The sequence below is a fragment of the Glandiceps talaboti genome, chromosome 16, assembly GCF_964340395.1.
Source record: "Glandiceps talaboti chromosome 16, keGlaTala1.1, whole genome shotgun sequence".
NCBI lineage: Eukaryota > Metazoa > Hemichordata > Enteropneusta > Spengelidae > Glandiceps > Glandiceps talaboti.
Window position 1 is genome coordinate 1,829,766 of NC_135564.1, and position 26,044 is coordinate 1,855,809.

General features: G+C 35.7%; 1 protein-coding gene across 5 annotated transcripts; it reads right to left on the reverse strand.

Annotated features, from left to right (window-relative positions):
- Positions 1-2,764: 2,764 nt before the first annotated feature.
- Positions 2,765-23,527, reverse strand: LOC144447326 (eukaryotic translation initiation factor 4B-like). 5 transcript variants are annotated; one of them, XM_078137288.1, is made up of 15 exons: positions 23,506-23,527; positions 22,698-22,850; positions 20,689-20,894; positions 19,988-20,107; positions 18,567-18,615; positions 13,772-13,909; positions 12,495-12,602; positions 11,286-11,378; positions 10,706-10,939; positions 10,051-10,263; positions 9,412-9,655; positions 8,373-8,491; positions 7,539-7,886; positions 6,618-6,808; positions 2,765-6,112 (listed from the first exon to the last, which is right to left on the reverse strand). In XM_078137288.1, the coding sequence occupies exons 1-15, from the start codon at positions 23,516-23,518 to the stop codon at positions 6,041-6,043; spliced, it is 2,301 nt and encodes a 766-aa protein (XP_077993414.1). In that variant the 5' UTR covers positions 23,519-23,527; the 3' UTR covers positions 2,765-6,040. The 5 variants fall into 5 exon arrangements, with proteins under 5 accessions (XP_077993414.1, XP_077993415.1, XP_077993413.1 ...); XM_078137289.1 differs by having other exon boundaries at positions 11,316-11,378; positions 22,695-22,850; XM_078137287.1 differs by having other exon boundaries at positions 22,695-22,850.
- Positions 23,528-26,044: the final 2,517 nt, after the last annotated feature.

Consider the following 26,044-nt stretch of genomic DNA (forward strand, 5'->3'; position numbering starts at 1 on the left):
GCAAGTTCACACAAATCACGTGTGTACAAACTTATTATTAAAGAAAAAAAATTTGGCCTAATATAGCAGCTGAATAGCACCATTAAAAAGCTGACATTTCACACTACTGAAAGTGTTGAAAAGATTATACACATGTGTGGTCACAAATTGGCCAATCGGGTTTAGGGATATGTACAGAAATTAGCAAGTCATAGTATGCAACAAGCCAGTGATTGGCCAATTTATTTCAACCATTTGGCACTTAATTGTGGAACACGTTTTTCGATCAGTTTTGTCATTCCAGGATTTGATTTTGATGTGAGGACAGTCATACCGTGGGCACTACACGTTGTGGGGGCGTTTCTGAATAGTAATTCAATGTAGTTTGGCTTCTCCTTGATTTCGGTATTACAGACTGATGAGTAAAATTTAATCCTCGTGTCCTCTAATGTTTAAATTTTGACGTCACCTTTTGATTTGTTTGGTTTTGTCCACAAGACTTGAAACCGGTTCTACGTGCTTTAATACGTGGTTTCACTGACCACACTGGGTTATCACTATCACCCCTCTGTAAGTCTGATAATATCAGCTAGTCTTTACTCTACGTCATTTTATGAACAATCATGGCCGACGTACAGACTTCAAGAACTATCGCTACTTACACTCCCGGCTTACACTATTCCGCAATCCTAACTGACATTTTCATTTTTTTGACAGTTAGGATATGATAGTTTAGCTATAGTTCTTGAAGTCTGCAGGTAGGCTAGAATAATCAGTGCAGTTCTAGTGTCACATTGATACGTTTTTCAAAATCTGTATCGTACTTGCATTGTCTGATAAAATGTTGCTTCTCGAATGATCAAAACCTACGAAAGTTACCAGCAAGACAGAGATACCATTTACCATTATTCTGACAGTGTTGTTTGGGTATACAGTCATATCGTATGACTGTCAAGTTGATTCATATTTGACCCTAACTGTGGTGTTGCAGTTCTATTTTCGACCTGTAAAAAGACCTCGGATTTTATCAGCATAAATTCTTTGTGGCTGTGATGTAAACAAGGTGTAGGTATTGAAATCTATTTTGAAAGTGACAGTAGAAATGTCCAGCTTGAGAATAGTGATAATAATTGTGCATTGGGTTTTCATGTTTTGTTTTTGAGTTTTACATCGTCGCAAACCACGACCGTTTTACGGCACCGTTCTTAACGAGTCGTTTTATTTCGAAGTGCAGCGGAAGAAATAATGGCTCTGGTTTGCGATAATGGAGTTTTAGAGTTTGTGGGTTTGCACTAAAGTTAGTTCTGAGTGCAAATCACGAAGAATGTAAAGCATACAAATTAAAAACGAAAAACTCGAGCTACAAATGTTGCATCTGAGACATGTCTGAGAAAAAATGCTTTAAAACTAACCTGTTATTTAATATTCATATTCTTTTCTTTATTCAATTTTTGATTAAATGTTGAATACAAATCCATAATTTTTCTAGTGTGGAGCATATCTGGATATAGCATCGTACCAGTACAATATTACACAATGTCGGTGCAATAGTACAAATAATGTACTCATGGAACAAGGGATTTACACATGTGAAGTGGTGTTGGCAAGATATTAGGATCGGGCTTCTCAAGAATCAAGTGGTGTTTGTGTCAGAATCATGTGGTGGGTTCTTTGTTATATAAACACCCTGAAGAACGTTCCAATCAAATTTCAGCCTAATCTGCTCAGTAGTTTTGGAATTTGGATTTTTGATCAAAAAGACACATTTTATACCTAATATCACTGATGGGATCACCATGTCATGAACAATTCTTAATCTAAACGCCTCTATGAACGTTCCAACCAAATTGCAGATCAATCTGCTGAGTAGTTTTTGAGTTTAAGTTTTTTGACCAAAAATAACATTTTTTGACCCAAATCACACACCGGTGGTAAGATCATTTTAATTTGAACAATTTCCCAACTAGACACCTGAGGTAATATACCCACCAAATATCATGGCAATTGGTCCAGTGGTTTTCGACTTTTAAGTTGTTTACACACACATACACACATATAGAGACAGACAGAAACACACTTTGTCATGCCTATAGCACTACTGAACCTTATCAGTTCAGCTGTGCTAAAAATCCATCATTCCAAACTGCTAAGCAGATTGGACTGAAATGTAATGGGGATTCATTCGGGTATGTGTAGATGAAGGTGTAATCACATGATGATAATCCAATCAGTGATATGCAAATTAGGTCTAAAAATCTGATGGAGGAATAAACCAAATTGAAAGACACAATGGTAAATTTTTTGATCGGATGGAAATTGGGTTGTCGGTGGCCGAGTGGTTAAACCACTTGCCTCTTACCACTGCAGTCAGGGTTCGAACCCCATTCAGGGTTCGATTAAATTTACCACGCTGTAAGTAAGAAGAGTGTTGTTCAGTTTGACTCTACCGAACAACGCAGGTTTCCCCCCGGGTACTCCGGTTTCCTCCTGCATTAACACTGAACCCATGAGGTATGGCCCTCACTGGACTTCTTGGGCGACAAGTGTTTATATGCTTAAAGAACTATCCAGTATAAATAAAGATTATTATTATTATTATTAGATGAATGATGGGCAAAACCAGGCATGGAATAGGTCTTACCTCATTTTGAACAAATGGCACCTGTTAGACCCCTCTCTCTCTTTTGACGCATTAGGGTCTGAACACAACAAATACCATCAATTTATTTTGAATGGATTGCACATTTGCTCAAGTGTGAAAATACTCAAGACACAAAATTTCCATTCACAATTTTATTCCTTATACTGGGCGAAAATGACATATCAATACATAGAATTCAGAAAAAAACTATACTGGCTGACCACAAAAAAAATGGCCACTAACCTCTACATAGTTCCAAATTATAATTGAAAAAGAAAACCGAAAAAACTTTGCTATGATTCCTATCCTACAGACAATTAATTTATCACTTTTCACTAATAGTAAAACCTGAAGGTAAATTCAGACATTTTTTTTCACAAAGTTTGAAATTTTCATACAAGAATAGGAGAAATTCTTAAATTTTGTATATTAATATCTTAGCTTCTATTACAGACACGATTATGTATCTGCACTTTTACTCTATATAAGAGAGTTTTGGGAAATGATGGGTGGATATTAGCAAAGGTATGAAATGGTGGTTATCAAGAGGATCATCACTTTGCAGTACAGATGTTGTGATTGGCAGACAAATCACAAAACATGCTAGAGGTGTCAGTATCTACCAATCAGGAGTACCAGTATGAATGCTGTGATTGGCAGGCAAATCACAAAACATGTTACTTCACCTCCCAATCCGCAGTACAGGTGTTGTGATTGGCAGGCAAATCATGAAATATGCTACATCATCTACCAATCACAAGACCATCATATCAACAATCCATACAATACCCTTAGTCCCTGTTCTGTGTCTGTGATGTCCTCAGTCCCTGTTCTGTGTCTGTGATCTTTTTAAGTACAACCATTTCATAACCTTGCTCACTCCATCTCTCGATTTAAATTACTGAAAGTCACCTAAGTACAGAATTCATCACTTTTAAATTAAAATTTATACTTTGCAGTCCTGTACAGTCCCATCTCTACCTGAATTGTGACAAACCCTGTTCAATAATCCAATGAAGTAGTCCAGTCTGCAGCAAAATGGGGGGAAGTCAACCCTTCTTTTGCTGAATTATTCTTACAAATTTTTTTTTTCTTCTCAAGTTCACAACTTTTTTTTTAAAAATACCATAAAATATCCATGAAATTGGTTGGTAAAACCTAGTATAACCAATGATAACAGTACAAGTTAAAATAAACTGTGAGTCACATTCCTCTATTCTGGTTTATGCTAGTGATCTTGAATAATCAAGACATTCTGACTATAATATTTACCTTGTCGTCACCAGTAGAGATGACTATGATATTTATTTATCTTGTCGTCAATAGCACGATTATTCAACCTGTCTGGCTACTTATTTTCACATCTACTTTACCATGTTTTTACATCTTTCACCTTGTCATAGCTAAAATGCTGCCAAGCAGTGACAGAAGTCCACAAGTACTTTAAAGACATTTTTGCCACTAGAAAATTTTAGTCTTCAGCTAGTTTTCAAAGACTAGTTTTTTCTAATTACCAGACTGGTACATTGTGTCAAAAGTACAAGGCATGTTAATCACTAATTTTTGTATGATTGTTTTCCAGCGAAATAGCAGAAATAAGTCTGTAGTGAAAATTTCCAGGTTTACAGAATTAACAACCACAGTAACCCAAGTCTACACATACGAATTACCCCAGCTACTGCCAAGCAATACATGTATAACCCTCCACGGTTATAATTTATTCTGGTTTATGTTGTAATTACTGAAATATAGATCATGATAGACCCTGGTGGAGGATTTAGGGTATTACACTCTAACTATTCAACGGTGCACTGTTTATTTACACATGGACGTCAATCCAGTATATACAGTATCAACTTGTGGACGGGTAATTTAGTTAATCTGAAGGTGTTTGAAGTCAAGGTTGTGACTATCATTCACAGGATAAAATTTAGGATAAACAGTGACAAGTTTCAAAGTCCCTAGAACAGGGAAAGTGTTACTCACAGTCCCGAGAACAGGGAAAGTGTTACTCAAAGTCCCTAGAACAGGGAAAGTGTTACTCACAGTCCCGAGATCAGGGAAAGTGTTACTCACAGTCCCTAGAACAGGGAAAGTGTTACTCACAGTCCCGAGAACAGGGAAAGTGTTACTCACAGTCCCTAGAACAGGGAAAGTGTTACTCACAGTTTACTCTTAGTTGTATTATCAGACTTTGTTATACAACACTATAAAACACTTTTAAACAATATATTCTTTGGAGTCATACGGAAGCCTGAGATCTTCTTTGGTGACCAGGAAGGTCAAAGGTCAAAGGCCCCCAGTATTGCAAGTTAAACTATGACGTGACTGAAGCAACTTTGATCCTGTTTTGTAAAATATACTTTAATTTTTTTAATTTTAGCATTTAGTTTTTTTGCATTTTTTGAAGTTATTTTGTTATCATATGGCAGAAGAAGGGTTGACACTTTGTGAGATTTAAATGATATAATTAGCAGTATTTTAATATCTCTACTACCATGGACATCTTTGAAGCTAGGTTTAGACATATCACTGGACAACAAATTACAAAAAAAAAAGGAAAGTGTTTGTACACAATATATTCGGAATTTCACTTTGAAAAAAAAGTGAAATAAAAAATACTGTGTTTTAAGGAAGAACTAGAATACATTGTAGAAACACCCACAACACCCCTAAATAACTTGCACCACCCCTTGATTTCATGCAACTTGGAACAGTCCCACATTTCCTAATATGAGGAATGGTTCATTTACAATGAAATGGGGGGGGGGGGGAATAAGATATGTGCAAAGGAGTATTTTAGAAAAATAACCTCTGTGGTTGTGATAAGATTTGAAGTGATGGGTTGTATTAATAGAGATAATATCTAACTGCATTTTTTGTATTTCTATGGGCTTTATTAATAATGAAAGAATAAAAAGATGTGTAATTTTATGTAGACATTCTTATGTACCAGTCATAAAGTTATCAATATTCATGCAAGACTGATTTATCTGAAGATAAAATGAGAAAGGTAAATAATCACTGTAAACAACGTCAAAACTGACACAGTTTCTTACATGGCCTTGTTTGGCTAACAATTGAATTACAGGATCCAGTTCTAAATAAATCACAATAACATCACACATTTCCTTATATGGTCATGTATTACATATTTCCTTATATGGTTATGGATCACAAATTTCCTTATATGGCCAGAATTTGTCAGACACTGGAATCACATAACATACTTGTGCCAATCAAATCACAGAATAAATTGACGGACAAGATGACAGCTTGTTTTTAAATGGTGCTTTATCTTTAGTACAAGGTAAGATTTTTTCATGTTTCCAGGTAATTAAAATTGTTGATTTGTGGATCAGCTAGGTGATTCACAGTACGCCTAATTTGTTTCATATTAATCTGACTGAATCAAATGTCTCAATCAGACACATTACCATCTTCTTCTCCTTCATCATCCAGGAGGGCAAACTTGCTTTTAGTGCCCCATGTCTGAAACAAATCACATAATAATCATGTATCAATGTCTTCCTGAAGTCACAAGTTCTAGCACAATATCAATAGGGAGGTTTAAATAAATGTTAGAATGCGTATGTGTATGGGAGCATTATCGTGCAGGCGTACATGTAATGATGCGTACAAAATTGTGTTAAGTTACAGGAACTAGAAGCAGACACACAGAGCCACATCTGCATTTGATGTCTGCAAAGTGTCGCAAGAAACTGTATTCATTCGATATTGCTATCTTAAAATGTAATGTGCAGTTTCTTATTGGTTGCTGCATGGTTGTATCAAACTGCCATTGAACGGTAACATGAAACAAACTGTCACTCTAATACATATATCTTCTCAATTTTTCAGAAAAAATTAAAGCATTTAAACTTGTTTTTTATTTGCATATATAATTTGTTACTTTGTATCAATAAGACTGGATAATTATGTTCAATGAGATTACACAAGGAAGATAAGGACTAAAATCTGAAAACACTTATCGTACCGGAGGAGCTGGCTCTTCATATTTAGGCATTTCTCTGGGTTCTTGAGGTCTTCTATCCTTCGAACTTTGACCCTGACTTCCTTTATCCCTGCCCCATGGTTCTTGTCGACTATCATCTTTCCTACGATCTTTATTATAATCTCTATAGTTTTTATTATCAGGTTTTCGGCCATCTCCATGGTGATCGTTTACTGAGAAGAGAATATCAGAAAACAGAATGTTAAGTACAGCAGTTATTTTATATTGATATCACATGATTCGTTCACTTAAAGTTAGTTGACAGATCAAAAAATCCCTCCAGGATACGCAAAAAAATCCAGAATGCAGAGGATGAAATTCCAGGCATCCAAGGCTCTTTCCAGGATATGAAAACTAATCTTGAATGCAGAGGATGAAATTTCAGACATCTCAAGTTCTTTCCAACAGTGTGCAAACTGGTTCTGAATGCAGAGGACAGGGAAAATATTTTGACTATCACCAGTATTACTACCTACCATTATGTCACAAAATGTAAACCATGTTCATACTATATGTGCCATGTTTCACACCACACGTGCCATGTTTCACACCACACGTGCCATGTTTCACACCACATGTGCCATGTTTCACACCATACGTGCCATGTTTCACACCATACTCTTTTAATTCTCAACAAACCTGTCACTCAGTCTACTGTTTATGGCAGTTACTGTTCTTTTTATTTAGTACTTTAGAGCAAGTATGTATGTGAGGCAGATGTCATTTGCTTGTTCATGATTGGCTCTGAAATTGTCTTCACCAAAGTAGGGAGGGTTATTTTTGTGTTTCCCCCTGGATCTGCAGACCGATGCAGGGGTATTCAAGTGATGCACGCTGACCAGAAACAATTCTTTTTTTTTCTTCTTTTAGGGGCCATAATTAAGGTTTGATTTACTGACATACCTGGTTCATCTCCAGGGGAAGTCTTCGTAGCGGAACGTTTTGCCCAAATATTCTCCTTTGGAGGAGGGGCATCAACATAATCCTTTTTAGAGGATGAATGTGTTTGTTCTCGAGGTGGTGTATTTTGTGAAGACTCTGATGAAGGTCTGCTATCTCTGTCACCTGATGTCGGAGACTTGGGTTCACTTGAATGACTTCTTCTTGTCCATGGATTTTCTTTAGGTGGTGGAGCTGGTACCACGTTCTTTTTGGGTTCTTCAACTTGCCTTGGAGAGGTGGGATCTTGTTCTTTTTCTTCTTTGAAGACACTGTCATCAGAACGTTCACTGTCTCTCCTTGTATGCATAACTGTATCATGAAAACAAAGCAATCGTCAATCAACAATGTATTATACAAATATGAGGTCTTTGCAACACATGAACTCATTAAAATCATGGACAACAAATCAAACCATTAGGGTGACTGCCACTCATTATAGTAATGATACAGAAACACAAGATATAATGACAACGAAGGCTGTAACACTTCATCCTGTGAATAACTGACACATTGCTTGTCTATCCAGGAAGCCTGGTAAACAATACAGGCATAATCATGATTTAGGTTGATCTCCATCAACACTATTAGTAACATATGGAGAAGCACAATATGTAATCATAACAGTAGCTGTAAAACTAAAATTGCAATGACAAAATAATTAATTCAAAATATTTGACTTCGACACAACTGAAAGGAAATAATTTTTTAGTACACTCATAATTTTATGCTGAACAACATATTAAAAGTGGTGGAACATGGTGACAGAGAAGTTCAGAAAACTCTGTGATAAATTACCTGGTCGAGGTCCACCTCTTCCTGACCCTGACCCTGAGCTGCCATGTCTTGTACGTGGTGCGTTATCACGTCCATCATTAGAACGGTCACTATCTCTGCGTTGCCGACCTTCTCTCCAGCTAAAATTTAGACATGAAATAGATTGAAATTTGTATCATAGTGTCAAACATTCAATATACATGATTGAAGTGACTTGTACAGTACGACACGTTGATGTTCAAGCCTATAATGCTATGAAAAAGTACTCCTTACCAAGTTCTAGAAAAACGTAACATCTTCAGGCCAAATCCCTGGAATGACCAACAAATGACAATAAAACAATATTCAATTTTAGAGACATCTTTTACAAACTTCTGATCGTAAATATTCTTTCTATTGTGTTTTAGATATTTTCAACTTTCATGTGATAACACTTTTTCACTTTCTTTTTATCTTTTATTGTATTTAGTGCAATGTTTTTCTTTTATATAACTCTGTAATACTGGGCTTGGCAAACCTTTGTAAAAACACAGATTTACCTCGCCATAACTCTGTAATACTTGGCTTGGCAAACCTTTGTAAAAACACAGATTTATCTTGCCATAACTCTGTAATACTTGGCTTGGCAAACCTTTGTAAAAACACAGATTTACCTCGCCATAACTCTGTAATACTTGGCTTGGCAAACCTTTGTAAAAACACAGATTTATCTTGCCATAACTTTGTAATACTTGGCTTGGCAAACCTTTGTAAAAACACAGATTTATCTTGCCATAACTCTGTAATACTTGGCTTGGCAAACCTTTGTAAAAACACAGATTTACCTCGCCATAACTCTGTAATACTTGGCTTGGCAAACCTTTGTAAAAACACAGATTTATCTTGCCATAACTTTGTAATACTTGGCTTGGCAAACCTTTGTAAAAACACAGATTTATCTTGCCATAACTTTGTAATACTTGGCTTGGCAAACCTTTGTAAAAACACAGATTTACCTCACCATAACTTTAATACTTGGCTTGGCAAACCTTTGTAAAAACACCGAAATAGTTCTACAAACCTGTCTTTTCTACCATCTTGTTTTTCCCTATCTGACTGCATTCTTTCCTCTTCCAGCTGCTGTTTTTCTTTCTGAATTCTTTCTTCAATTTCTCGTTCCCTAGAGGCAGTGTCCACTGGTTTTGCACCTCCAAAGATGGAAGAGCCAGCTGCTTTGGAGGGAGGAGGTGCTGAGGGTCTACTGGTAGTCTCTACAGGCTGTGTTCTAGGTTGCAGTTGTAGCCGTCTCCTTTCCCTGGGAGCATCTAGATTATAGATGGTAAAGAAACACCATCAGTCAAAAGAAAGGAAATGAGTAAATAGATATTCAAACCATTTTTGTACTAATATTATTATCAACAGTTCTTCATAACATGTCATGTATAGTACAAGATAGTTGCTAGTTTAATATTATTTTATCTGTCTCTTTCTTTGTGTTTGTATTTTTTTTATATTTTTATGGGACATCTTGGTGGCCTGAATTAAAGAAATAATAATAAATAATAACACCAAGTCATAAACCACTGTCCATTGACACTTCTACCTCACGTAAGCTACCCCTCAAGAGGTATCATTATCTGTTGCATCTGAGGCTTGCAAGAATGCATATAACAATGTGCAGCTACAGTTTGATTGGCCAGATAATGATAATATCCAATACCTTGTTCACTAGCACTTTGTTCCCTATCACCATATCGATCTCTGTCACTATCCCTTTCATAACGGTCTTTCCTTTCGTAACCCCCGCGGTCACGGTTGTAGCCTCCACTTCCTTCATCTCGATATTGTCTGTCATCACCACGGTAACCTGAACCAAATGATCGTCTCCCTCCATCACTTCGTCTGTCATCAAAGCCTCCACCTCCTCCTCCTCCTGCATGAAAATTAACAAATTTGCGTTAATTATGAAAATATACTGCTTGATGACAAAGGAGAAAAATCTGTAATTTTATGGCGGTTACTTTGTTTTGAACTTTCATACTTAAATATACTTCAAAACCTGCTCAAATAATATATCTAACAACACTGAGAACTCTTGGACTTTATACATGATGCAAAAATGACACAAAATACTGATAATTTTTTGGGTAGCATAAATTTGTATCAGTCTCGGTTACTAGGCCTGTTTGTGCATAGTGAACGTGTCTGGGTCCACCTTTATCCAAACTAGGATTACTTCTGAACAAGGCCATGCTGGCATTAGGATCAAAGTTTAGGTGTGAAGCACAGTTGTCTTGCATAGACATTGGTCCTAAATAAAAGAATGACCCTGTCTAATACTATAATTAGTTTCAATATGACCCTTTTACACTCACCATATCTATCACCATAGCCTCGATCTCTATCACCATAGCCTCGATCTCTATCGCCATAGCTACGATCCCTGTCACCATAGCCACGGTTCCTGTCACTGTAGCCACGGTCACTACCGTATGACCTGTCACCATATGACCTATCATCACGGCCATATCCCCCACGGTCTCCATATCCTCTGTTGTCTTGGTAACGATCCCTGTATGATCCCCTGTCTCTGTCGTTTCTGTCATATCCTAGAAGAAACAAGGAATTTAATCTCAGGCTTGTGTTAAATAGAACATTCCATATTATCAGGAATCACCTAGAAAATCTTAAAATGAAACATTAGTAAAACTGCATTCCAAGCAAAAACTACCATCATAGGTGAGAAATGCAGACATGTATAATAAGCATACAAGCATTTCAACCATTCTATACTGATGGTAACCAGATGCTACAATACACATTCCAACCAGGTGTGTCATACTAGTATGCAAATTTACATGATTAGTTGCTATTCAATATGCAAATGAGTTACTTTACAATGCGATTGGTTATGTGGCTGGCTGAATGTGGCATGGCTGCTTGTCACACACTAACCATAATCATTGTAGCCACTTCTATTCCTACCCCCATAATCTCCATACGAATTGTATCTGTCACGGTCGTTGTAACGATCGTACCTATCGTACCCTGCAAAAGAATACAGTACATTGATTTTTAAAATCATGCACATTGAAAATGTTTAAGGTAAAGTGTTCTTATATTTGATAATGTACATTATCTTCGTATCATTCTCTATCATACCTTATCATATCTTCATGTCTTGCATACATCGACCTCATAAAAAAACCTTGTGAGTTGAGTTTTGAGACTATCCATTTTTTTAATTTTTATATCATAAACAATTATTGAGAGATGCAGAGATATCTAAAACCCCAGTAACTGTAACTAGATCAATATTTTTCATTATCTCAGTTCATATTTCTGTCTCTACTTTCTGAGGAATGTACAATCACCTTGTCAACATCCTGCAAATTTACAGTTTGTTGATATTGGGTTTGTAACTGATTCACACCAGTTTTTAAACAGACTTCAATCAAATGTCAATGATTATTAATGATTATGAATGACGTAAATCAGCAATTACAAGGATTGAACTGAAATCAGCAAAAAATTGTGTGGTTCTGGTTACACTCAACTTTTAGAATAGGTGGGGTAGGTAGATTTTTATTCTATTTTATTTTACTACATAATTTTTTATCATGTGTGAGTGTCTAGTTCAGGTTTTCCATTGTTTTCCAAATGGTCTCTGTGTTGTTTATTTCTTCTTATCAGATGTACAGACATTACAGATTGGAAGAATGGTTTTATATTGTCTTTTTAGGTTGATGTCAGTTTCCACTTCCACTATTTCTCGTGAGACTTCACAATTTTTTGTGATTTTATTATTTTTTTGTCGAATGCGTTAAAAAAGTTTAGGGTCGGTAGTGAAAAACTAGGTGGGGTCGGGTAACAGGAACCAAACAATTATTTTTTTTTATGCCTTACAAGGATTGAATTCTTTCCAGTAAAAGACGGCATATTTTCAACAATTAATGAAAAATAGCAAAACATTACAGCTACTGGGGGCTAAGTTTGAATGGTAACCTACCGTAAGTATCATCCAAATACTCAACAAAAAGTACATTTGTACTTATCAACCATTGGTTTTTACTTGGTCTGAAGTTAATTCTAAATATTATGGTGAAAAACACCATGCATTTAGTTGATGGTCAAAGTCATATGGATTAGCATTTATCTACTAACCATAGTCATTGTAACCGCCTCTACTCCTACCCCCGTAACGATCCTGATTTCTGTGTGAGTCATATCTATCACGGTCGTCTGAACCGTACCGATCATATCTATCATAGCCTGTAAGAAAAACATAAGCTAACACTTAGTTTTCTAGTTTATGACGATTTTATCTTTTTGTATTGTTTAGTCATAGTAACACCTACATTCAAGGTGTGCATCAGGAATTTTTAAGGTTTCTCCATTCTGGTTATCTCCATTTCAAACATTGAAATATCATTATCAGGGCTCGAAGTTAACAGTAGTCCCATGCCCACAGACTACCAATTCTTGTCATGGGGCTACCACAATTTGCAGCTGGTAACCCACTCAGGCTACCACTGATTATGTGGAAGATTTATGGACATGAAATTATTTTAATAACACACATATTTCCAATAGAGGAAATCTGTTTTCAGTTCAGGAATATGGGACTACAGGTCACAATCCTTGGGCTACCAATTTCTGAAACTGGTAGTCCACTAGGACTACCAAAGAAAAAAGTTAATTTCGAGCCCTGATTATCAAAGGTATTCATATGTCTGTAGTCTGCCAACATATGGCGAGGTGAGCAGTCATCCTGCAAATTATTGACCACCACAAAGGTTCTTGTAACTAGCCACTTTGGAGAAGACATAACTTAATATATGAAGCTAATGAAATTAATCACCACAGGCTTTGATGATTGTGAATTACTTCCAAACAAATTTGCCAAGTGGTGAGCATACTGCATATGCAATAACATTGTGAATGTGTTTGATTAATGAAGTCAGAATCAAAGACCATGGATACTTCAGGATGGTGTGTGTGTGTGTGTGTGTATGTGTGCATGTGTGTGTGTGTTGTGTGTGTGTGCATATGTACATGTGTGTGTATATGTATATGTATGAAACCATGATTTACTTCAAAATTTCATTTCTTACTTCAGCTAACTAGCAAGTAAATTAATACAATTTACCATACGCCCAAAATAAATATATCATGTGGGGTTTGTGTGTGTGTGTGTGTGTGTGTGTGTGTGTGTGTGTGTGTGTGTGTGTGTGTGTGTTGTGTGTACATTGAATGAAAAACCCTATCCAATTCCAACATCATTTGTCCCTGCTACACAAACTTTCTTCAGAACGGTATGAGGTACACACATTTCTTACTTAGTCTTCACTAAACTTTGTCCAGCTATACATACATATTATTCTATTGAGTATTTGTACATTAATATATCTAGGACATGAAATATGGAACAAAGTATTTACCTCCACCACCATATTCTCGTATGTCACGATAGCGGTCTTCACGAGACGACACTGGAGGAGGAACATCGTCTGCTGGCCTTCTCCAATCACCTTCAGTTCTGTCTGGCCCTTGATCTCTGCCCATATTGTCACCTTTTTCTGTTCAGCAATCATGAAAATATAAGAAAGAAGACTGTTAGAGGTTTGCAGTTTTAAACTTTGTACAGACAAAAATACCCCCAATGGCGTTGTAGCACAACTGTAGTTTTTAAAAATGTTTATCCATATGCTAGTCTATGTTGCTATGGGCGTGGTCTTGTTGCTAGGAAAATTTACATACATCTTTTGAATGTTTATTCAATTGTCTATTAAACCCTGTTATCTTTGTGAAATACACCACCGTTTGGCTGTTGCTATGGGCGTGGTCATGGTTACTAGGGTATTTGCATACATTTTTTGAATGTTTATTCATCTGTCTTTCTATTCCTGTTGTTATCTTTGCAATATACGTGATTATTTGGCTGTTGTTATGGGCGTGGTCTTGTTGCTATGCAAATTTACATACATTTTTTGGATGTTTATTCAATTATCTATTAAACCCTATTGTTATCTTTGTGAAATACACCACCGTTTTGGCTGTTGCTATGGGCGTGGTCATGGTTGCTAGGGTATTTGCATACATTTTTTGAATGTTTACTCACTTGCTTACCAGATGATGTTGTTATTTGACCAAAATATACTGCCATTTGGTTGTTGCTAAAGGGTGTGGTGATGGTTGCTAGGGCCAATTTTGTCAAAATGTTTTTAAGAAAATCTGCAGAATAACAGTTTCAGAAACATCTTGCCAAGTTTCAGACTAATTGACCAAGTACTTTTTGAGATATAAGTTTTTGACCAAAAATGAACATTTTTACACCTAATTTGCATATCACTCATGGAATCATGGTATGCTTAATATTTCTTCGTCCATACATCCCTAGATACATTCCCATTAAATTTCAGCCCAATCTGCTCAGTAGTTTTAGAATTAAAGATTTTTAACCAAAAAGACACATTTTTAGCCCTAATTTGCATATCACTGATGGAATCATCCCGTCATGAACAAATCTTACTTTACACCCCCTTAAGAATGTTCCCACCAAATTTCGCTCCAATCTCCCCAGTAGTTTCTGAGTTTAAGTTTTTTGACCAAAAATCACATTTTTTGACCCAAATCACACACCTGTGATGCGATCATTTTGATTTGAACAATTTCCCAACTAGACACCCAAAGTAATGGACCCACCAATCGGTTCAGCGGTTTTTGACTTTAAGTTGTTTACACACACACACACACACATCCACACAGACAGACAGACAGACAGACGCCGGGCGATCCCTATAGCACTACTGAACAAGTTCAGTTGTGCTAAAAAGGGAATTTTCAACAGAAGACTACATGTAAAAATATTCCTTTATGATCACAGCTGATCATTTGGCAAGTTCAAGTTGTTGTTTTAGTAGATAGATAACAACACTTTTACTTCTGAACACAGGCTGTAAGGGATGATGTGATGGGGTGCCCTCACACATTGTCAACTGGTGAGGACGCGGCGACACAACTTATCTTAATAGTCTTTCCTGAACACAGTATGATTGGAATTGAGAGGGAATCTCAATAGCTGAATTAGTATAAACAAAACTCACAGCTCCATTTCATCCAATATTTTGGTAAAAAAGTTACAAAAATAATTATATTTAAGCCTAGCACAATTCTAATGCTGAAAAATGTTAATAAATTATGCTTATTTATCAGCAATTTCTCTCAATTTATGTCTTATACGATATTTTCCTAATACAAATGTAGGCTGAGTTTTATTGGGTAAAGTTTCATACAGTTAAGGGGCATTGTGGGTCAGCTGAGTGAAATGTGAATAACATAAGGGGCATGCATTGAGAACCCACTACCACTAGAGGGCGTATGTCATGGCCTATTTTCTTATCATTGTGATTTGAATATTTATGTTGTTCCAAAGCTGCTGTGGTGTATTATCTACCATATGGCTTGTCATCAATGAATGCTGATATAAACCAACCTAAATAAATAGCTCAAATAAGCTTGCATCAATGTAACATTGTAGGCATTTGAACCAATATGTTACTGTTTTCAATTTTTAAAAAGAAATATTTTACCACAGAAACAACTTTTTAAATAAAAATATTTTACAACTGTGATGTAAGGCTGAATAAAAAAAATGTGTGTTTTTGATAACCCGACTGACTCTAGTTTAAGCCTCAACCCTAAACAGTTTTTTACACATTTAAAACAGAAAGATAACAAATTCTTTGTCTTCTTGACCTTCACGCACATCTGTTTTCTTTTTTTCATTTCTAAATCTGTACATCAAAACTATCACAGAAGGGATATCCCACTAAAATTTCATTTCTCGTTGGGTTGAAGTAATATTTTTCAAAAATAAAAAACAATTAAGAAGATAAAATTAAAAAAAAAATATCCTGCCCTACCTACCCTATTTTCTATAGCCATATTATCGGAAAGACACAATTTTTTTTTCACCTACATCATGGTCTTAATTTAATTCATGTAAAACTTTTTCTTTAAATAAATGAATTTTCCATTCTCATAAAAACATATTTTACTATGTAAATATAACAAAAACTACATGCTTCTCTGTGCAATGAAATTGTTCTGGAAAGAGGATGACTACAACCTACACTATACTTTCATCAGTAATTTTACTTGTCTTTCTTTCCTTGTACCCTTTGCTCACATTGTGCTTCTATCTCAGAGTTTTTGCTGAGGTTGGGTAACCCTGGTAACAGAGAGGGGGAATATTGTAAAACTGGCATACACTCTACCATCATTTTGGTGGCAAACCCCAGTAAAATGACAGGGGAACTCAGATAGATTTTACTTGCTTATCACCCTTTACAAAAAGACTGCATCTCCTTAAAATGGTCAGTTTATCAGAGTATATATAAACTGAAAATATTACATTATTCTGGAAAGAGAATAACCACAACTACACTATACTTTCATCAGTAATTTTTCTTGTTCTCCCTTGTACATTTGCTCATTTTATGCTTTAAAATGGTCAGCTTATCAGAGTATTTAAACTGAAAATATCAAATAATTCTGGAAAGAGGATGACCGCTTATGTTTTCAGGCACCCTGACATTTATGCAGACATAGAGTTGTGACCTTTGACCCCTCCTTGGAACATTCATATGCAAATTAGCAAACAATTTACTGCTATTCCACAGTGTCAGTACTTTATTTTCATAGAAAACATTTAATTTCCTATGAGTACATGGAGTTAAAGAAATGAGTGATATATTTTTGAGTTATCTGTTGTTAGATTTGATAATTTCTCAAAATCTAATCAGTAATTCTGAGCATATTTTGAATGACTATGATTTACAGTGGGATACCATAAGATTGATTATCTTAATTTCACCTTAGCAATATGAGGCAAATAAATCAACATTAACAGGAGTAAGTCAAAACGACAAGTTGTGAATTTTAGTGAGTAAACTAATACCTTTACTGTTACTGTTAAAAATTAGTTTCCTTGATCTGACTGTGACAACGATTTGAGCCATGTTTGTCAAAAAAAAAAGTGAAATGTTTTGTTTTCTTAAAATTGATTTGTTTTCATTTCTAAAATGCCATCAATTAAATTCTTTGTTTGCCATCTGCATACAGGTAGGTTTGTCAGTAGATTTAGTAAAAACAAACACATTTCATTTTGCTCAAAATGTCATTCTTACATTTATATTTCACCAGGCTAGTATATTTTGATGCAAAAATGAAAATGAATGTACAGGAAAGTGATTTCTATGACATGTTAGCATTGTGATTTTTTTTCTGTGATTGTTTTTATTCCTGTCTGTCTGATAGGTTTTAGGGAAATTCAAGTACAGCAAACAAAGTATTTAACTGATAAAGTCTAAACATATTAATTTTATTTCTATCATTTTTACAACAGTTCCTAGATATAACCAACCTTTGATCTGTGTCAGTACAAAAGGTCAAATACTGCCAAATACTGGCTTATCAAGGGATTGAATTTTTGCTTTAAAGACCTGGACCTATTAATTTCCATCGATTTAGGAAGGTAAACATGGTATATATGAATAAAAAAAGTATTTTATGGGTTTTTTTATTTTAGCGGAAAACCACACCTGCAATGACAGTGAAAATAACTGTTAACTAAAAATTTAGAATGTCACAGTATGTTTTTTGCCATAAAATTAATCTTCCTGATTTTATTTGTATATATTATAGTGAAATACATTTGAATATGGTTTCAGTGTATCCACTCTTCAAATCAAATGAAATGTATGTTTAGCAAATGTGAAATCTCTTTCATATAGCACTCACTGTGTGATTATACATGTAAAGAATAGTTCAAATGGCCATATGGACAAGCATTGGGTCTTTATATTGGAATTTTAATTCATAAAACAATTTTCAAACAGTCAGACTGGCAAACATACACACATACACACACACACACACACACACACACATAGAGACAGACAGACTGACTGACAGGCAAACACACACAGACAAGCAGACATAAACAAACATACATACATACATACATACATACATACATACATACATACGTACGTACACGTACGTACACATACTTACATACATACATACATACATACATACATACATACAGACAAGCAATCATACAGACAGACAAACATACCCACAGACATGCATGCAAACAGACAGACAACACAAAAAACACAGACATACAGACGACACTGTACAAAATGTTGGCTGAGAGCCTAACCTTACCTTGTGACTGACCAGCTATGTCAACACGAAGACGTCTATTCTTCAACATCTACAATAAATCAAAACGACATTCTTATTTTAATTTCATGAATGAGTAAACAGACCAGTAACACCTATGCTGGCCAGGTAGAGACCAGAGAGAGAACATCTTGGGTCTTGTGGCTGTTTTACCCTTTTTGCATCCAATGAAATAGGTTCATTGGTTGGAGTATGATTTTCATATCCCCATAAGCGATTGCACTATCTCTGCAACAGAGACTGAGGAAACATTCTATACATGTAGCACAATTGACATACAAGGCACTATCTCTGGAAGAGAGACGGAGAAAACATTCTACACACGTGGAACAATTGACCTACAAGGCACTATCTCTGGAACAGAGACGGACAAAACATTCTATACACGTGGCAAAATTGACATACAAGGCACTATCTCTGGAAGAGAGACAGAGAAAACATTCTATACACGTGGCAAAATTGACCTATAAAGCTGAGGAAACATTCTATAATATACATGTGGCACTTAATGACCTACATTTAATTAAAACTCTGCAAATACTCATCAATCATGTTGAAATGTAATAAAGGAAATGATCACTGATAACGTGCATTTATCTCTTTATGTTCTATATTTCCGAATATATACCTCAGCTTACATCTGTCCGACCACAAACTTGAGATAATGTTAAAATGGGGCCAACAATTAGTATTTTAATAAGGGGCTTTCCAGTGAAAACAATCAGTCTCTGATTTGATGATATCTGATATTCATTCATGAATTTACACCAGTCCTGTATCTGTTCCGTTTATTTTAACATTTTCATGTAATCAAGACAAATCAAGCCTAAATGTAACAACATAAGTGACATCCTTTCATGCAATGTGACTAATGACATTATTTGAAAACCTATACTGTAATAGATGATGATAAACTGTGGCTGTGAAAACTCAATTTACATTGTCTATATCACTGGTTTGGGTCAAAAAAGAAAAAAAGAAGAATTATTTCTGGTCAGTATGTGCATCACTTAAATACCCTTGTGCCTGTCTTTTTATTTCTGTGTTTGTCCAGTCCATGCAGTCTGCAGATCTAGGGGGGGGGGGGGGGGATACACAAAAGCAACCCTCCCTACTTCAGTGAAGACAACTGCAGAGCCAATAATGTACAAGCTAATGACATCTGCCCCACATACACACTTGCTCTAAAGTACTAAATAAAAAGAACAGAAACTGCCATAAATAGTAGATTGAGTGACAGGTGTGTTGAGAATAAAAATAAAATCACGTCATCGCACCATTTTTGACCAGAAACAATTTTTTTTCTTAGTCTATGAAATAGTAAATTGCATCATTCATCATTGGTTAGAAATAAGTGGCAGTAAAATTTCTACTGGGTATCATCAGAACAGTTAGTTGTTTACCTCATTATTCAATGCTAAGCCTTCCAGCAGTGAATTGATGTCTTCAAACTCTGCATATCCAAAGCCTTTTAATCTGCCCTCTTCACCTCCACCATCTCTTGGTAGACGTACTTCTGTAACCTGTGAAAAACACCATTTTTATAGATTTATCATCTCGCAATGTGAACCTGATGTCCTCTACACCTAAATCATCTGATAGGAGACATATCTACTATGTATACTGCCAAGTGGTTCTGGAATCAATGTCTTACAGCCTATGAATCTGATGCTTTCTTCATCTCCACAATCTGTTGGCAGGTAACAACTGACATGTCAAAGTTTTATTAGTGAACAAATATACAAAATATGAATCTCATGCCCTCTTCACTTTGTATGTCTGTAACTTTGTAAAGCTATTAATACCATAAATACTAATTCTGAGGCTATTTTCTTTTACGACATTCAATGTAGTTTGCATTGACTGTGATAGAAATTCATCACATTACTATTCTATTAGTCTTACTGTTTTAACTGTGTTTATAAATCACTAATTTTACATTATATTCTGCGTGGTTTTCTTCCTGTTATACATACTCAAAAGAGCTGTCTATATCTTTACTTAAATTCACTTATTTATCACCGTTCATGGTGGACGCAAATGAAAAAAGAACAGATAAGTTCCTCAATATTCCCTTTGTACTTTTGTAATTTGTAATGCTTACCTTTAAGTTCCTGAAGAACTGAAAAATATCATCCTTCTCACAATCATATGGCAGATTCCCTAGAAATGCTGTGTATGGTGGACCACTTGGTAAACGTGTCTGGTCAATATCAATAGGCCGAGAACTACGAGGAGCTGTAGGTAGTCTGGATCGATCCACTGCTGGTTTGGTATACACATCACTATCGGGCCATGCTGAGCTACCTCCTGTAATAGTGGAATAAACCACAATCAGACACTGGTGGTGTGCTAAATTGTAATAACTTGCACATTTTGAAATCTTCAATCTTATCTCAAATTTTCACTAACGAGATTGCTTAAATTTTGCATCATTACAATGCTTAAATGATGAAATTTTGGCCCCACATGAATTAAATTGAGAGGGTAGTCACTTACAGGTGCTTCACGAGCCACTTTGATTTGGCAAGGTTTCAAGTGATAATTTCAAATTTTGAACAAATTTCTGTGCTTCCACAGGTAAAAAACTTGGCTTAGTGCAAAGAGCTCCTTGAGATAGTAACATGAAGACAAGTCTCTGGGTGTAGAGAGCTTCTTGAGATAGTAACACCAAGACAAGTCTCTGGGTATAGAGAGCTTCTTGAGATAGTAACACCAAGACAAGTCTCTGGGTATAGAGAGCTTCTTGAGATAGTAACACCAAGACAAGTCTCTGGGTGTAGAGAGTTTCTTGAGATAGTAACACCAAGACAAGTCTCTGGGTGTAGAGAACTTCTTGAGATAGTAACATGAAGACAAATCTCTGGGTGTAGAGAGCTTCTTGAGATAGTAACACCAAGACAAGTCTCTGGGTGTAGAGAGCTTCTTGAGATAGTAACACCAAGACAAGTCTCTGGATGTAGAGATTCTTGAGATAGTAACATGAAGGTCTGGGTATAGAGAGCTTCTTATAAGATAGTAACACCAAGACAAATCTTTGGGTATAGAGAGCTTCTTGAGATAGTAACACCAAGACAAGTCTCTGGGTATAGAGAGCTTCTTGAGATAGTAACACCAAGACAAATCTAAGGATATAGAGAGCTTCTTGAGATAGTAACACCAAGACAAATCTAAGGGTATAGAGATTCTTGAGATAGTAACACCAAGACAAGTCTCGGGGCTCGTGCTACAATGCTATAATCAGTGGATAAGATTACAATTTTTGGTGAACCAAACATACCATTGTACTGAATCTGGCTACAGATGGAATGACATTCTTGTAGTATTGCTGTTTTTAGAGGAATATACCAACATCCAGTAATCATTTCAACATGAAGTACAAGTACCAGTGGAAAAGTTCCTTTTCTCTGGTGAGATTAGTTTCCAATTGCAACATTTTTGAAGGAAAGAGATTTGACACAAACTTATGACATTTCTGTCTCTCTTTATAGTAGCCAAGCATTGACACCTCTTTATACCTAATGCTAATAACAAGTAGCCATGTTTCAAGATATGTAAGGAGTTCAGTCTTTAACACATTGGGTCTATTCTTAGTACAATGAGACTACATCATTCTAATTTTTGTTTCTTCAAATAATTTAAGCAGGTCAAATTCACAATGATTCGTGATACTTGTGTTATCCTGTTTAGGGAGAAAATGATCTAAGCTTAGAAACTGTTCAGATTAAAAAAGTCTCATGGTTCTATCACATTTTTCTGATTGTGAATGTGCCTATATCTATATACAGTAGCTTACTATTTTCTTGTTGAAATCCCTTTTAACATGATATTTGTTCTAGATTGTCTCTCTAAATCTTATACTTTAACTTTTAATGACAGTGTAGACCAAAAAAATCCCTTGATCACTTTCAAAATCAAAGGCCTCTGTTTATTATGTAACTATTACTTTTTTAGTATGGCTGTCATGGTAATATGTGCCACAAAATCATTAATGTATGTGTCCATTATGTGTTTGACTGCCATGGTAATAGGTGCCACAACATGATTAATGTATGTGTCCATTATGTATTTGACTGCCATTTTGATTTTATTCACATGTAAGTTTCTTACCACCACCACCGTCGTCTATATCGTCGGTTTCATCTGCCCAGCTATTGACTGGTTTGTAGGTGTAGCTTGGTGCAGGACTTCCACCACCGCCAGAATCATTGGAAAGAAACTCGTTCAAGTTCAGGGTCTTGCCCTTCAGCTTTCCCTTCTTCTTGCCTAACATGATATGAAGGGAATAATGATCGCACTGTCAAAGAAATAGTAACTCGAGCTGGCCGCCGCCTTTTCATGAATTAATTTATGTCTCTACATCTTACAGCTACTCACCGATTAATCGGTCCATTTAAATCATCAATATTGATTTTCCGTGGATGTTTTTCACATCGTTTCGTTCAAACGGCGGTAAGGCGAAATGAATATGCTACAGCATTTGACATATTTTCACACGTTTTGTATGGTTTCATTCAGAGACGACACAAAAATTTAGCGATGAAGCCCTGGTGTAATTATACTAACAACACAAAAATCCACACTAGAGCATGGCAAATGACACTGATACATACTTTTAGTTGCATTAACGTCATGGAAAGCCGGGATAAAATTCTGTAACATCTTACATTTTTGAGCATATGGGAAACTTGCGGCGATGGTACATCGTGTGAATTTACATTGACCATGTTTCAGCCCATTCTCATTCATAAAATTTCACGGCCCTTTAAAAGAATCCCTGTCTGTTTCAAATAACATTATTTGCTACAAGAAAATTCAATATCACATGAGAGCCATTATAGTAATCAAGACATTAAATGTTTCTTGAATAGACAAAAAAAATCGCCTTCCCCGCGATCGGGAGAAAACGTGTTGCACTTACCTGAGGCAGCCATCTTGAATTTATTCAATGTACAAAGGCCCGGATGTTGACCCCGTGTCAGGAACTTTTTAAGATTGCGTAGTCATGTCAGTGCCAGTGGTTGCAGGGTTGTCTATCACTTGTTACTTGCAGTGGACGTCCATCCACTGAACAACTGACCATGCGAATATCAAAAATTAAAGTACGACCACATTTTTTTCCTCTACGCTTAAACTTATCTTTAAATAATTTCATCTCAGTTGTCTTTACATTAGTGTTTCAAAGCTAAAATGAATATGTAAACGATGAATATGTAAACGATTTGTCAGACTACGTCTCGAATATGCTTCACAAGCATGGTCATAGACAGATATAACAGCAATTGAAAAAGTACAAAGGCGAGTCACCAAAGTAATCGGTGAATGTCATGATAAACCATACAATAAACTGTCTATCAATACTACATCATCATGGCAGAACATGCTCTACATAATTATCAACAAAATTGACAACTGCTCTCTTTCGCCGGAGAAATGCTATAGTAGAAATGTGTATATACATATACACAAAAGGACATACTGTCAATTACACAAGAAATCTGACATTGATAATCTCTTCCAAATGAGACTCTGATGGGGTGTTATTATCCTAGGATATCCAATCCCTAACTAATCTAAACTAAACTAAACTAAACTAAACTAAACTAAACTAAACTAAACTAAACTAAACTAAACTAAACTAAACTAAACTAAACTAAACTAAACTAAACTAAACTAAACTAAACTAAACTATTAAAACTAAACTAAACTCAGCACAGCACAGCACAACACAACACAACACAGCACAGCACAGCACAACACTACACTACACAACACAACACAACACAACACAACACAACACAACACAACACAACACAACACAACACAACACAACACAACACAACACAACACAACACAACACAACACAACACAACACAACACAACACAACACAACACAACACTATGATTAGCTGTATGTATTACAGTAGATCTAAACACAGGGAAATCAAACAACGAGAATGTGAGCGATATATTTAGGCCTAATTTAATTTAATTCAATTTAATTTAATTTTACCTTCTTCCCTGATTTATTGAAGATGAAAAGAATCCTCTCTTCCGACTGAATAAATTAACTACTTTTACTGAATATTAAGAAAGATCGACACCTTGCCCTTTCTTATACTTCTGCCATAGACCCCCCCCCCCCCGTTTGGAGGAGGGTCTATGTTTCTATCTATCTAAACTGATCTAAACTCTAACCTTATAATTGCCATGGTATTAGTTACACTTACACTTCACCTTGTGTATCATCAACTTCTGGGTGATTATCACACCGAATAAACATTCAATCGTATGCTGATTAGGTGTAGGGTTGACGTTACATCGTCATAAGAATAAGATCAAGAAAGAAAGTTGTGAAAGTTTTATTTCATCACAAACAAATAACATAGAATTAAAAAAAATAATATAACGATAACATGCTCGCTCTCCCTGTGGTCTAAATAAATGTTGCCTCTCTTTTTCGCCTTGACGAAATATTGCTAATATTGATATATGTAATTGCTCTGTTGTTCATGCTTGTTAGTTTTTATACGTGTTTGTTGTTTGTTAATTTATTTGTTGTTTTTTCGTTAACATAAGTAACTAAGCTTGAGCCCCCTGTGCGTGGGCCATTACATGTAAAGTTCTGATTGGCCTTCTGTTAACATCATGCAATGTCAAAGGCACACACACAGAGTTGCGACTGATTAAATAGCGCCACCAACGGCTAAAGTGAATTATTGTTATCCACCTGCTCTGCAATATCTATAGATCGTTGCTGATGAGAACACCGATTATCCCGTCACATGATGATCGGGACTATTATATATATATATATATATTAGAACATACTTCTTGAATTTATCATAGCTACCAATATTTTTTTAAAAGAACAGTTTACTTGTAACAAAAATATTCTCCTCAGCCCCCCCCCTCCCCATCCGTAAATTCTGCTCATTCGTGAAGTAACTGCTTCTCTTTGTTTACATTTTCAAGTTTTTACTCGTCCACTGATAAGCTATGTAATAGTATTTATATGTGACATGTACCCAATCTGATTAAAATGCGATGTAGATGTCGGCTAATCGTCTATTAGGCGGCCATAAAGACGAAAACGTAAACATGTATCACGAAGGTCAATTCAAGCAAAAATACCGATGTAAAATAACAATGAACGATTAGCTGACATCTACATCGGATGGTAATCAGATTGGACAGGTACCGTTTACCAATACATGGTGATAGACACCAGACTTGTCCTACGCCCTTGCTCCTATGTATATGCAACCTGTTTACATATAAGTCTAGCATCACTGTTAATAATCTTAATGTATTTTACTCCTTTATGGTGTTATCCATAGATGTTATTTACCATACGTCTGAGAATATATTGTTCATGGTTCCAAGAATCAAAGTAAAATATGGTAAACTTGGAATGGTAAATTGTACTATCAAGGTCTCTAGTAGATGGATTGAAATGT

What these genes read in the sequence shown, in the direction of transcription:
- LOC144447326 (XM_078137287.1), bottom strand. An exon ending in AGTTCTTCAGGAACTTAAAG is followed by an intron (nt 20,108 to 20,688) that starts GTAAGCATTACA and finishes TGTTTTTCACAG; the next exon opens with GTTACAGAAGTACGTCTACC. An exon ending in ATGAAGAGCCAGCTCCTCCG is followed by an intron (nt 6,113 to 6,617) that starts GTACGATAAGTG and finishes GATTTGTTTCAG; the next exon opens with ACATGGGGCACTAAAAGCAA.